The 15,197-nt window shown below is 42.4% G+C and overlaps 1 protein-coding gene and 1 long non-coding RNA gene across 2 annotated transcripts in view; one reads left to right on the top strand and one right to left on the bottom strand.

Annotated features, from left to right (window-relative positions):
* Positions 1-2,418: 2,418 nt before the first annotated feature.
* On the bottom strand, positions 2,419-7,178 carry LOC140421613 (uncharacterized). Its single transcript, XR_011946939.1, has 2 exons — positions 6,480-7,178; positions 2,419-3,588 (listed from the first exon to the last, which is right to left on the bottom strand). It is a non-coding gene; the product is annotated as an uncharacterized lncRNA (long non-coding RNA).
* Positions 7,179-7,297: 119 nt separating this feature from the next.
* LOC140417838 (uncharacterized) overlaps positions 7,298-15,197 on the top strand; it is a 94,661-nt gene continuing 86,761 nt past the window's right edge. The window contains exon 1 of the mRNA XM_072501286.1: positions 7,298-9,048. Coding sequence (XP_072357387.1) covers positions 8,294-9,048 — 755 coding nt within the window. The 5' untranslated portion in view covers positions 7,298-8,293. The remainder of the gene's footprint in view (positions 9,049-15,197) is intronic.

The following is a 15,197-nucleotide window of genomic DNA, read 5'->3' as shown; positions in this document are numbered from 1 at the left end:
GATAGATTATGTGTTAAAACTTCTTGTCGGGTTCAAAAAATAATTATTCCTGATGCAAGAAGAATGACAGAAAAAATTCTGAGATCGAGAGAAATAAAAAGTGTGTACAATAGAGAATATTAAAGAAAAGGGGTCCCATGTTTCTTACTCGGTCAAAACAAAGAGAGGCGGTGACGTAATGGTGTCCAGTTGAAAATTTTTACCCCACCCTTTTTTCAAAGAAGCAGAGAATTAATCCATGCCTGTTAACAGCTGAAGATGTATTTATATTTTTACACGAATTGGGAATTACAAATTTTAAGTTTGAATTGTCAGATATGTTCCGATTAATTAACCCATTTTGCCCCAAGCAGAATGGATCTTTTGTGTTTTACTTTCCAGGTAACTGCAAGTGGAACAAGATTTGCAGCAGCTTCAGGAATTTGCGAATTTATTTGATAGAATCATTGCATCGTAGAATCACAATAGTGCGGAAAGAGGCCATTTGCCTATCAGTCTGCACTGACCCTCTGTGGGAGCGCCCTCCCCAGGCCCCCTCTATCCCCATATACCTACCTAACCTACACATCCTTGGATCGTGACCAACACACCTACCCTGCACGTGTTTGGGCTGTGGGAGGAAACCTACACAGGCACAGGGAAAAAGTGCAAGCTCCCCACGGCTAGAGTGGAGCCCGGGTCCATAAGACCATAAGACATAGGAGCGGAAGTAAGGCCATTCGGCCCATCGAGTCCACTCCACCATTCAATCATGGCTGATTTCAACTCCATTGACCCGCTCTCTCCATAGCCCTTAAATTCTTGATTTCTCGAGGAATTATCAACTTCTGTCTTAAAGACACTCAACGTCCCGGCCTCCACCGCCCTCTGTGGCAATGAATTCCACAGACCCACCACTCTCTGGCACTGTGAGGTGGAAGTGTTAAACACCGTGCCGCCCCCTTTGTAAGACTTTCAATTTTGCAGCAATAGTCGGCCTGATTTAAAATCCAGTCAAAGGGTGGGTGGGCATTCAGTGAGAAGTTGTAACACAGAATTGATGGAGAAGCGCGAGGTTGCATTCACCAGTCTTAGACAAGTCTGAGCAACAGCGTCAGCATTAGGTTTGCCAGATTTTACTTGCTCCCTTCCACATACATGGCCATAATAATGGGAATTATTACTTTGCCGTACCAACCCAACAATATGGAGATTCTAAATGATCTGAAGTCTGTTACTCCAACAGGCAATCAGCAGTTGCTGCTGGATAGAGGATATTCTGAACATGGGAAGATTGAAAATGATCTCAGATGCTAGAAGGGCTCCAGGGGAGTGTCTATTACTCAAATGGGCGGCTTACAGTAGTTCAGGACAAGAGGGACAACCAAGTGGGATATATGAACATTGAGGCAGATTGGAGTTGAGGGAGTAAGTAGGGTTGGGGAAGAACGATTAGAGGAGGCCAATGTGACGACGGGATACGGCAGAGTGAATGAAGAGCCAAGAACAGGATGGGCGATAGGTGAACAAGGCGGGATGAAATTAAAAATGAAATCTATTTGATGGGTAACAAAAACAACGATGATGTAAAAAAAAACATCCAGTTTAGCTGGTGTCCATGGACAGAAGGACAAAGCCTATTTTGAAGAAGAGATCCTACAACTTCAGACAAAGAAGAGATGAACTGGACATTAATACAAATCTGAAAGCCAACAACATTGTTGTTCGAATTTGAAACACTTCTGTGATGTGAAAAGACAATGTAATTGAGCAAGTTACCGTAAAACAAATGGGTAATTTAAGACAAAGAACAAACAATCACAATGTTACTGTCTGGAACCAAATGGAAATGTTGATTTCTGTTATAAACATGAAGATATATCATTGGACTGCTAGATAACTCCAGGGCTCATGGTTGGGGTAGGATTAAGTAATTGAGGGTAGACGAATGAGACAGGAAATCAAACCAGGAAATGGGAATTGGAATATTGGGTGCAATTCAATGGAATATTTCAATCTGGCCTTAATATGAAGGGGAAAGTTCAGAGGAGGCTAATACATTGATAAATTTTCTCTTGGTAATGCTTGTGTCCTTGTCTATGCTTTTATTTAAGAGAACAAAAATTTGATACTCTGGCCACCACCCAAGGCATCTGGATCATACGTGGAGAGATGAGCAACAACTTTGAGATCTTTTGATAAGATCACAAAAGGTTCAAGAATGTGTGGTTATGACATTGGGGGCACTGCGTACGTGTGCAGATGAGTTACGTGTGAAGAAACTAATAGGCAGGCTTGCCATTATGCATTGAAGAGCAGGCCCCATGCAGGCACACTACTTGACATGGCCGGAAATGGTAAATGGGGCCAACAGAGAGAAACACCATCATTAAGTGATCAAGGCACTGACACACATTCCATAGAGAAACTGACTTAAAATAATTGGGATAGAATCAAACACACTGTTACCTGTCGAAACGAGCACAATTGAAGTGACAGGGCAAATTATTTGGATAAGAACAAGTAAGGGGCTGCTAGCAAGTAAACCCGATGAGGAATATCCATAAGGTGGATACAGACAATTTGGAGAGCTGGAGAATATTTTAAGTCCATGCATGATGTTATTTTGAATGATATTTGAGTGAGATGATTTGCAAATGGAGAGTGTCCGAGAGAAAGGGGTATCAATCCAATTATTCAGAGATCACATTCAAGTTACAATAGATTGTGGAATAAGATGGAATTTATCACAAGTTATGAAAAGAAAAAAATCAGATTAGAAAAGAAAAACAAAGTGAATTTTCTCCCTGCACAGATCACCCCACTCAAGGGCTAAAGAAAGAAGTGACCAAGAACAATAATGAGATAAGGGGTGGAATAGTAAGATCTCACCCTGCGACAACTGGAACCGTATTATACATCACTCACAAGTTGAAATTACATTTATTTTAGTTTAGTTAACACATAATCTGTGTATGGCAACTCAACATGATTTTATAGTCAATTTTGGATCAAAAGCTTATCCCATGACCCGGTCTTAGCATCACGCTCAAAATTGACAAGGAAGAAAGAACATATGGCCTTAAGACAGTGATGTGAGACGTCAAGGATGAACAATTACTGGTGCAAACTATCAGATCAAAGAAGTAAACGTGCCATTACTGCACGACAAGTTTTTCGCTTTGTTTTTTTTAAAAATGGTGCTGCAAAGACAGCCAAAAAGTTAATAAACTGGCAGTCATCATGGAAAAGGTAGCAAATGACACCTCAACAGCCTTGTTCAGGATTTCCTCTGAAATGCGAGCTATCCGACCTGTGGCCTTGCAAATTCGAATAGCTCTGGATTATATTCTCACCAAGAAAGGTGGACATGTGCCCTGATCGGATCGGAATGTTGTACTTAGATTCCAGATCACTTCAAAGAGATCATTAATTTGGCAAAATACATTAAAAGTGAGGTTGAAAATCTCAAAAAACCCGAGTCCAGCACTCTTCGAGTTGGGATGTGGAGTGGTTGGGATTCTTAGGAGTTTCAGTGGTACAAAGCCTGGTTATGTTCTTTGTAGGTTTTTTTGCGATATATCTTGTATTTGTGATAATCAAATGTATCTGTAAAAGAATGTCAAAAACGCCGAGTCAGAAATGAAGGGTGCTTACTATTAATTTCTCATCAAATACTGCAAATGTGTTCATTTTTATGGCACTTGTTTCTGTGCTTTACTTTGTACTATTGTAATTGGTCTATTCGATTTTTATTTTGAATAATCAAAAGAGGAGAAATGATAGATTACAGATTTATTGATTCACTGATTTATTTAGTTGGAACCTTTAAGAATTGATGCAGTATAATTTTTTAATTCAGTACTTAGACAGAAAATGGAATGTCCAAAAAGCCAAATCCCGAGTCGCCACACTCCGGTGCCTGTTCGGGTACACGGAGGGAGAATTCAGAATGTCCAATTCACCTAACAGCACGCCTTTTGGGACTTGTGGGAGGAAACCGGAGCACCCAGAGGAAACCCACTTAGACATGGGGCGAACATGCAGACTTCGCACAGACAGTGACCCAAGCCGGGAATTGCACCTGGTTACTGCCGCAGTGAAGCAACATTGCTAACCACTGTGCTACCATGCCACCCTGAAACATGGGTTCAGATAAAAATATGAGAATTGCTGTACAAAGCTCACATTCTTTCAAAAAAATGTGCATAAAAGCCTTTGTAACGTAGAGACCATTGTTCCACAATACATTTAGTAATAAGAAAGTATTGTAGTCTTAGCAACAGGAGAAGAATGTACAAGAGTCTTAGAAACAAGCAAGGTTAATGCAGAACACCTTATCTTTGTAGAATTGGTACACGTGACGGGCACATATAGACATTTAATTAAGTTGATAGACATTAATGAATCTTAAGTACTGACCAATGCCCGGATAACAAATCATGTTCTGTGACAGATAGTTGTTTGAATAAATCAGAGAGCCTCACTCAGCTGAGAATTAGAACCAATGAGTGTAAATAAGGGGTTCGACCATTGATAAGAATTTCTTTAAAAATAAGGATTCATGATTAAAGTTTTTGTTCTGAATCTATGCTCTTAATAAATTCTGAACCATCTATTGATTTTTGAATGTTTTCGTTAAACTCTCTTTATGTTTTGCTGTATTATTTGATCTGAGTTTTGATTTATTTTTATTTAAGAGAATCAAGGTGAATAATTAGCAATAAAGTTGTATTTTTTGGACACCTCCAATTCTTATTTTGAAGATAAATAAAAGATTGTAACATGGCAAGTTTGATCAAAGTATTCAAAGTGAATTGAATTTCTATCTGAAAAGAAAGAATATACAAGGTTACGGGGATAAGGCAGGGAGTGGGGCTAGGTAGAATGTTCTTTCAGAGAGTCAGCACAGACTCGATGAGTCGAATGGGCTCCCCTTGAACTGTAACGACTCTGTAGTTCTGTCAGCATAGGTCCTCCCTCATCAGCACTGGAATTGAAACTCCGATCATGACATTAACACCAGAACCACAATGGAATTTCAGAAAACTGGGAAATCCTCTGAAAGGCAACTGACACCAACATCAGGTGAATTTCACCAACCAGCCAAAGTCTTCAACAGATTGATAGGATTGATGAAAGCTCGGAGTTTAATCTGGGAGACGGTGAACCAGAGGAAAACAGAAACCAACCTGACTTGGACTTACATCGGCATTAATTCATTGTTGCCGGGTGATAATCCTGTAACTCGTTAGCTCATACCATTGTGAGAGCACCTTCACCACTCCGATTGCAGCAATTGACTAAACATCACCATCAAGGGAAACTGCTGATTATCAGTCGATTGTTTCAATTCTTTCATGGGATGTGATCATTTGTTGTCCATCCCTAATTGTCCTTCCAAAGTTGGGGATGAGCTTCCTCCATTAATCGCTGCAATCTAAGTATTGTTGGTGTACCTATAGTGCTGCTAGGAAAGGAATTCAGCCCAGAGACAGTGAAGGCGCAACAAAATACCTCCAAGTCAGAATGGTGTGTGGCTTGGAAGGGTAATTGCAGGTTGTAATGTTCCCGTGCTCCTGCTGTCCATATTCTTGTAAGTTAGGGGGTTTGGAAGGTGCTTGCAGAAGAGGCTTGGTGAGTTGCTGGTTATGCTAGCGATGCCCATTTCCCAATAATAAATTTTCAAAATATTGTAGACATAAAAAGTCTCAACAGAAATAGATTTGCTGACTTTAAACACAGCCTTTAATTGGTCTGTGTTTTTAGACTCAGTTCTCAGAGCAACATCTGTAACAAAACAAAATAAAACACGATCAACATCTTGGGGCTGCCATTGACCAGAACCTGAATTGGACTAGCCATATAAATAGCATAGCTACAAAAGCAGGTTAGAAGCTAGGAATTATGTGGCAAGTAACTGTCCAACGTCTACAAGACACGAGTCAGGAGTGTAATGGAATACTCTCCACTTGCCTGTGTGAGTACAGCTCCAACAACACTCAAGAAGCTTGATACTATCCAGAACAAAGCAGTCCATTTGCTTGGCACCTAATCCACAAACATCTACTCCCTCCAGCACAATGGCAGCAGTGTGTACCATCTACAAGATGCATTGCAGAAATTCACCAAGGCTTATGCAGCACTTTCCAAACCCACATCCACAAAGGATAACGGCAACAGACACAACGAAATCCCCTCTCCTGGAAATTCCTCTCCAAGCCACTCATCCTAAATTAGAAATATATCGCTGTTCCTTCACTGTCGCTGAGTCAAAATCCTGGAACTCTCTCCCTAATAGCACTACGGCTGTACCTACACCATATGGACTGCAGCAGTTCACCAAGGAAGCTCGCCACCACCTGCTCAAGGTCAATTATGGATGGGTAATAAATACTGGCCTAGCCAACGACGCCAACATCAAATGAATGAAATTTTAAAAAGCAGAAACACTGCAGATGTTGGAATATCAAAATATAAAGAGCGAATGTTGGACATACTAATCAGATTAGACCGCATCTTTGGAGAGAAATGAACAGAAACGAGGCCTTCTGTGCTCAATGGACACCAAAGGGCTTGGACTGCTTTATCGACCCGTCAGTTTTCACGTTTTGATTTGATGTTTTAAGTTTCTGTTCCTCTTTGTTCTTTTTGGGCTATGCTCCGTTTGTTCTTTGTAGGAACGGCCCCCTTTAATTTATCTCTAAATTAATTTAGTTCTTCTATTTAGTTGATTGGGCCCTAAAATAAAACAGCAATATTATAGGTTCAGGTCTGATCTGCGGTCAGCCTCCAATAAAACAGCTGATGAATGGTAGCCACAGTCCCCACAATCCTCCGCGGCCCAGTAACCGCTCTATCCAGTTTGCTCATTGCCCAGGCGCTGAGTGCGCATGCTCCAGGGCCAGCCAGCCGCGAGGCATTCTGGGTGATCCTATTGTTCCAAGTCGGAAGGAACCGGGAAACTGGCGCAGATGGGCTGCAGTAAACTGGTAAAGATATGGAACCCCAGTGGGATCGATGGAGCCAGCTCTGGACGGGGAGAGTTTCTCAATCCCGAGTGAATGCCGCAGGCCGAAATAAGACCCTGCGGTACCGAGTTTGTGGCTTCGGGTCCGGTGCCTCTGATCAGGTCCGGGTGAACGGCCGCCATCTTGGTTCAGCGAGGGGAAGAGCGCATGCGCTGGCGTCAGGGTGACGTAAGAGAATGAGCAGGACTTTCAGGGGTCTCTTTTCCAACTGGGTCCTAATGCCCGGGCGAGTCCTAATGGCGACCGGTTTTTAAGAGCTTAAATCGATAATTGGCAGCACGGTAAGCACAGTGGTTAGCACTGCTGTCTCACATGTTCGAATCCGAGCTTGGATGGCTGTCTTTGTGAAGTTTTCACTTTCTCCCGTGTCTGCTTGGGTTTCTTCCCACAGTCCAAAGATGTGCAGGTTTGGTGGGGTTGTGCAGATAGGGTGGGGGAGTGGGCCGAGAGAAGGAGCTCTTTCAGAGGGTCGGGGCAGACTCGATGGGCCGAATGGCCTGCACGGTGGAGATGCTAATGTGGAGGTTACAGCCCCAGTATCGTTACCGGAAGAGGCTGCTCCTAAATGCTTTGTGATACGTTAACTCCACATTCCTAGCTTTGCTGCTCAGAGGGGACTGTGCTAGTCGGAGCAGAGGGTCTGCTCCTGGATCTGTTGAAAACAGCAATTTGTAAATCCAGATGGGTGAGCTCTATGGGGGAGAATGTAGGGCTTCCTCTGACTGCTGGCCTCTCTTCCGTGGTCTTTTCCATGTTTACGTAGCCCTGGAACGGAAACATGAGGTGTCCACCAGTACACTTGATACCTTCCACAGCTGTTGGTACCTCAGGGTGCAGAGTGCTTCTGAGACACGGAAAACAACATTCTGGTTTAGTGAAAAAGTTTTCCATGTTTTTGTTGTGATTTTGCCTTCTTTTACTTTCATTGGGCAACATATTTGGGGAAATTAGAATTATTTGTTCTGAATTTCTATCCTGGGCAGACAGTGATACTGACACAGTCAACTCCTTTTACAGGGGATTGGAAGGAGAGGATTTGACACATTCATCATGAGTTAGCCTTTGAATGTGGGAAAGGATCTGAAACATCAGTGTGACTGGAAAAGCACCGAGACCCACACAACACACACCCGAGTGAGAGAGTTCCAGTGAACTGACAGTGGAGAGAGCTTCAACTATTACACAGCCTGAAAAAAACATCACATCATTCACAGTGAGGAGACACTGTACAATTATTCTCTGTGTCCACAAGGCTTTAACTGATTACCCAATCTAGTGGCACCATGGTGAAACAGTGGAAATGTGTAGACTGTGGGAAGCGTTTCAGATCCCCATCACAGCTGGAAATTCATAAACGCAGTCACACTGGAGAGAAGTTATTCACCTGCTCCACCTGTGGAAAGGAATTCACGCAGTCATTCTGCCTAACGACACACCAGCGAATTCACACCGGAGAGAAACCCTACGATTGCTCTCATTGTGGGAAGAGCTTCCGGTCTTTATCCAACCTCACTGAGCATCTACGGGTTCACACTGGAGAGAGACCATTCCACTGCTCTGAATGCGGGCAGAGATTCACTTGTTCTTCCCACCTCACTCTACACAAACGTGTCCACACTGGTGAGAGGCCGTTCGTCTGCTCAGTGTGTGGGAAGGGATTTATTAAATCGGCGACCCTTCTTGAACACCAGCGTGTTCACACTGACGAGAAAGCATTCACCTGCATGGAGTGTGAGAAGAGTTTCAGTCGTGCAATTAGTCTTCGGGATCACCAGCGAATTCACACAGGGGAGAAACCCTTTACCTGCGCTGAATGTGGGAAGGGATTTGCTTTGAAATCGCAGCTTCGGTCACATAAACTTGTTCACACTGATGAGAGACCATTTCAATGTTCTGACTGTGAAAAGAGCTTTAAAAGCAGAAGAGATTTGACGATTCACCAGCGAATCCATTCCGGGGAGAAGCCGTTCACCTGCCCCGTGTGTGGCAGAGGATTCACTCGGACATCCGGTTGTCTCAGACACCAGAGAGTTCACATGTGATTACAGGGATTGGATTTCTACACCCAGGAATGAACCATGTTATTCTGACAGTTCAGATTTATTTCCTTTGATGTTAAACTCCAGCCCAGTTAATGGAATTAATAGAATGGACCTGAATTGTCTTTGATTTGTCGAAGATAAGAGGAGACTGATTGATGTCCTCTTGCCGACTATTCCATTGTTGGGTCTTTTTTCCTTTGTTAATGGAAGATTTGTATTTATAAAGCGCCTTTCACAACTTCAGGCTGTCCCAAAGTGCTTTACAGACAATGACGTTCTTTTGAAGTGTAGTCACTGTCGTAATGTAAGAACAAAGAAAAATTACAGCACAGGAACAGGCCCTTCGGCCCTCCAAGCCTGCGCCGATCTAGATCCTCTATCTAAAACTGTCGCCTATTTTCTAAGGATCTGTATCCCTCTACTCACTGCCCATCTTAAATGACGCTATCGTAGCCACCTCTGCCGGCAATGCGTTCCAGGCACCCACCACCCTCTGCGTAAAGAACTTTCCATGCATATCTCCCTTAAACCTTTCCCCTCTCACCTTGAACTCGTGACCCCTAGTAATTGAGTCCCCCCTCTGGGGGGAAAAAGCTTCTTGCTATCCACCCTGTCTATACCTCTCATGATTTTGTAGACCTCAACGAGGTCCCCCCGCAACCTCCGTCTTTCTAATGAAAATAATCCTAATCTACTCAACCTCTCTTCACAGCTAGCGCCCTCCATACCAGGCAACATCCTGGTGAACCTCCTCTGCACCTTCTCCAAAGCATCCACATCCTTTTGGTAATGTGGCGATCAGAACTGTACGCAGTATTCCAAATGTGCCCGAACCAAAGTCTTGTACTGTAACATGACCTGCCAACTTTTGTACTCCATACCCCTTCCGATGAAGGAAAGCATGCCGTATGCCTTCTTGACCACTCTATCGACCTGCGCAGCCACATTCCAGGTACAATGGACCTGAACAGCCAGATCTCTCTGTACATCAATTTTCCCCAGGGCTTTTTCATTTACCGTATAGTTCGCTCTTGAATTGGATCTTCCAAAATGCATCACCTCGCATTTGCTCGGATTGACCTCCCATCTGCCTTTTCTCCGCCCAACTCTCCAATCTATCTATATTCTGCTGTATTCTCTGACAGTCCCCTTCACTATCTGCTACTCCACCAATCTTAGTGTCATCTGCAAACTTGCTAATCAGACCACCTATACCTTCCTCCAGATCATTTATGTATATCACAAACAACAGTGGTCCCAGCACGGATCCCTGTGGAACACCACTGAGCACAGTTCTCCATTTTCAGAAACTCCCTTCCACTACTACTCTGTCTCCTGTTGCCCAGCCAGTTCTTTATCCATCTAGCTAGTACCCCATGAGACTTCACTTTCTCCATCAGCCTACCATGGGGAACCTTATCAAATGCCTTACTGAAGTCCATGTATATGACATCTACAGCCCTTCCCTCATCAATCAACTTTGTCACTTCCTCAAAGAATTCTATTAAGTTGGTAAGACATGACCTTCCCTGCACAAAACCATGTTGCCTATCACTGATAAGCCCATTTTCTTCCAAATGGGAATAGATCCTATCCCTCAGTATCTCCTCCAACAGCTTCCCTACCACTGACGTCAGGCTCACCGATCTATAATTACCTGGATTATCCCTGCTACCCTTCTTAAACAAGGGGACAACATTAGCAAATCTCCAGTCCTCCGGTACCTCACCTGTGTTCGAGGATGCTGCAAAGATATCTGTTATGGCCCCAGTTATTTCCCCTCTCACTTCCCTCAGTAACCTGGGATATATCCCATCCGGACCTGTGGACTTGTCCACCTTTAATGCCTCTAGGAATACCCAACACATCCTCCTTATGCCGACTTGACCTAGAGTAATCAAACATCTATCCCTAACCTCAACATCCGCCATGTCCCTCCCCTCGGTGAATATCGATGCAAAGCACTCGTTAAGAATCTCACCCATTTTCTCTGACTCCACACATAACTTTCCTCCTTTGTCCTTTGAATGGGCCAACCCTTTCTCTCGTTACGCTCTTGCTCCTTATATATGAATAAAAGGCTTTGGGGTTTTCCTGTAGGAAATGCAGCAGCCAGATTGTGCACAACAGGCTCCAACAAACACAAATAAGATGCTGGAAATACTCAGCAGGTCAGGCAGCATCTGTAAAGCAAGAAAGTGAGTTCAAAACCGAACTATGATTATGACCAGATTATCTGCTCAGTGCTCATCACCGAGGGCTTTATATTGAGCAGTCAACCCGAGAGAACTTCCTCCTTTGAAATATCATCAGCAGAACTTTTACGTCCAGCTGCAAGAGCAGATGGGGTGAAATTGGAAGGTTTCCTCTGAAAGACATTGCAGTATTCCCTCAGTACAGTGCTGTATTCCCTCAGTACAGTGCAATATTCCCTCAGTACAGTGCTGTATTCCCTCAGTACAGTGCTGTATTCCCTCAGTACAGTGCTGTATTCCCTCAGTACTGTGCTGTATTCCCTCAGTACATTGCTGTATTCCCTCAGTACATTGCTGTATTCCCTCAGTACATTGCTGTATTCCCTCAGTACATTGCTGTATTCCCTCAGTACAGTGCTGTATTCCCTCAGTACAGTGCTGTATTCCCTCAGTACATTGCTGTATTCCCTCAGTACTGTGCTGTATTCCCTCAGTACAGTGCTGTATTCCCTCAGTACATTGCTGTATTCCCTCAGTACAGTGCTGTATTCCCTCAGTACAGTGCTGTATTCCCTCAGTACATTGCTGTATTCCCTCAGTACAGTGCTGTATTCCCTCAGTACATTGCTGTATTCCCTCAGTACAGTGCTGTATTCCCTCAGTACAGTGCTGTATTCCCTCAGTACAGTGCTGTATTCCCTCAGTACTGTGCTGTATTCCCTCAGTACAGTGCTGTATTCCCTCAGTACAGCATCGGAATACCAGCTGGATTTTATGGTCATGTTTCTGGAGGTGAAGTTGAACCCACATCCTCCTCACTCAGAGATGGGAATGTCACCACTGAACAATAACACCTCGTCATTAACTCAAGATTATTTCCGTTCTCACATCTTTGGTTGTTCTCCTGAAAACATTAACCCATTGGGCTCTCGGACAAAGCCAAATGGATTTGACAGGCGATGCTGGTTTCCAGGGTTTGTGCTGATGCTACAGCAAGAGATCAAGAAGGTTTTTATTTCTGAATTCAAGAACTGGCATCAAGTATCACAACATGGTGACAATTTGAACTCAAGGCTTTGCCTTTCAAAGACTTTGGCCTTAACCATTCAGGCCATTTGTTACTTTCTGAGAGAAAGAGCTTGAGATGGGAGAGATGGAACTTGCCTCCAAACCAATTGCCAAGACTTCTGATTCTGATGTAAAAATACCATTTAAAATCAGAGTCTGCATAATTGTTGCCAAAATTGATAAAGTAAAATTATAGCTTTTCTATTTCAAACTTCGAAAGGGAGATTTACCTGAAGCTGAGGGGGATTATCAAATATTCAGAACAAAACCCGATGACAAACGGTCTGGGTGGTTCCCGGGAATCGGAAAAGAAAGTTTCATTTGGGGAAATAAATTGAAGATTAAGAAAACCCGCCAGCCCCACAATACTGCAAATTGAATTTGAACTAATTTTGAAAATAAAAAACATATAAACTGTTGATACCTGGAATCAAATTGGAATGTCTGCTTCCTGTTTTAAAGATAGTAGGAGTATTGGATAGTAACGTTTCTCTAAGCCTCATGAATGAGATATCTAATGGGATGTGTAAAATTGTATAAGAGGAAGTGATTGAGCACAGGAATAAAGTTAAGGAAAAATAACCCCACTGAATGGGAATTGGAATACCTCACTGTGGGTGTAGTTCAGTGGAATATATCGATGTGGTATTGATGTACATTTTAATGAAAGGAAAGTGTAGATGAGACTAATAAATTGATGGCTCTCGGAGATGTTGTATCCTCGTGGATGAACTTTCAAAGAGAATTGCATTTGATAAACTGGCCACTGCCTAAGACATTGAAGCATTCAGGGGGAGATGAGCAAAGATCTTTACAGACACATATAAGTGGGACTGGGCAGTAAGTTTCAGTAGAAATGATACATTTTCAGGTGAGCTACATTTTATATTTACTGAAGTAAGCTAATAAGATCAAGGAAGCCATTGTGAAACTTAACATTTAAATGAAAAGGGCATTTTGTATTCAGCAATTGATCGATTGTATTAATCAATGATGTGTATTAATTATTCACTAGTCAGAAACAAATTATTAATTAAGTAGTGTGCCTCAGTTGATTTTAATTGATGATTTAATAATCTGTTAGTGGTTGTGTTAAAAGACTTGGTTGTACCTAAAACTGTGTAAGCCTGTTTTAAATTCTATATTACAGCTTCTGTGAGAAGGAATGTATGATCTGACATGGTGGTTAGCAACGAGTCTTCATACCCTTGGTAACCTTATTTGGTGATGGGAGGGATACATTAAACATTCCCATTGTATCCCGATCTGCGACATTTACCCAAATGGTTGAAACCCAATCAAACCGATTCAGGTATGAAATTGACCAACCATTGAGTTCTAATCAGTTTATTCAAACTGAGGGAGGATCTACTTAGGTACTTCAAACCCGAGGAGAAGGTCTGTTGCCAGCCAAGTACTGGAATCTCCAAAGGAAGATTCCCGTCAGAATTGTTGTCTAAGAAGGGGTACAAGAGGGATTATGTTTTTACAGCCTGATCAACCAAGAGAAATGGTAAAAGTCTGTTTTGTGTTAATAAGTTTCCCGTTTTCCTTCTGTGTCGATCAGTTTACCCTTTTCCTTCTGTATCGATCAGTTTACCCTTTTCCTTCTGTGTTGATCAGTTTACTCTTTTCCTTCTGTGTCGATCAGTTTACCCTTTTCCTTCTGTATCGATCAGTTTACCCTTTTCCTTCTGTGTCGATCAGTTTACCCTTTTCCTTCTGTATCGATCAGTTTCCCCTTTTCCTTTTGTATCGATCAGTTTACCCTTTTCCTTCTGTGTCGATCAGTTTACCCTTTTCCTTCTGTGTCGATCAGTTTACCCTTTTCCTTCTGTATCGATCAGTTTACCCTTTTCCTTCTGTATCGATCAGTTTACCCTTTTCCTTCTGTATCGATCAGTTTACCCTTTTCCTTCTGTATCGATCAGTTTATTCTTTTCCTTCTGTGTCGATCAGTTTACCCTTGTCCTTCTGTCTCGATCAGTTTACCCTTTTCCTTCTGTATCGATCAGTTTACCCTTTTCCTTCTGTATCGATCAGTTTCCCCTTTTCCTTCTGTGTCGATCAGTTTACCCTTTTCCTTCTGTATCGATCAGTTTACCCTTTTCCTTCTGTATCGATCAGTTTACCCTTTTCCTTCTGTATCGATCAGTTTACCCTTTTCCTTCTGTATCGATCAGTTTACCCTTTTCCTTCTGTGTCGATCAGTTTACCCTTTTCCTTCTGTATCGATCAGTTTACCCTTTTCCTTCTGTATCGATCAGTTTACCCTTTTCCTTCTGTATCGATCAGTTTATTCTTTTCCTTCTGTGTCGATCAGTTTACCCTTTTCCTTCTGTATCGATCAGTTTACACTTTTCCTTCTGTGTCGATCAGTTTACCCTTTTCCTTCTGTGTCGATCAGTTTACTCTTTTCCTTCTGTGTCGATCAGTTTCCCCTTTTCCTTCTGTATCGATCAGTTTATCCTTTTCCTTCTGTGTCGATCAGTTTGCCCTTTTCCTTCTGTGTCGATCAGTTTACCCTTTTCCTTCTGTGTCGATCAGTTTACCCTTTTCCTTCTGTATCGATCAGTTTACTCTTTTCCTTCTGTATTGCTGTGTATCTTTATTTTAAATCAATTTATTTCAATTTACCATCTGAAATTCCTGTCCTTCCTAATCGTTAAGTCTTGTTCAAACTAAAACAATTGAGTGAACTATTTACAAACACTGGTGGATTGGTTGATTGCAATGAGACTTAAATAATTCTATGTTTTAATATGAGATCACCTGAAAGTCTATGAATTGTCTGCATTGAATGGAGCCCTTGTAGCCTCATGTGAGGATATCGGTGTGAGTGTGCAGATGTGATTTGTCACATGTAAAATGACTAATTCAGA

The sequence above is a fragment of the Scyliorhinus torazame genome, chromosome 5 (genome assembly GCF_047496885.1).
Source record: "Scyliorhinus torazame isolate Kashiwa2021f chromosome 5, sScyTor2.1, whole genome shotgun sequence".
Taxonomy (NCBI): domain Eukaryota; kingdom Metazoa; phylum Chordata; class Chondrichthyes; order Carcharhiniformes; family Scyliorhinidae; genus Scyliorhinus; species Scyliorhinus torazame.
The sequence above is the reverse complement of the archived record's forward strand: the minus strand, read 5'-3'. Positions and strand labels throughout refer to the sequence as shown.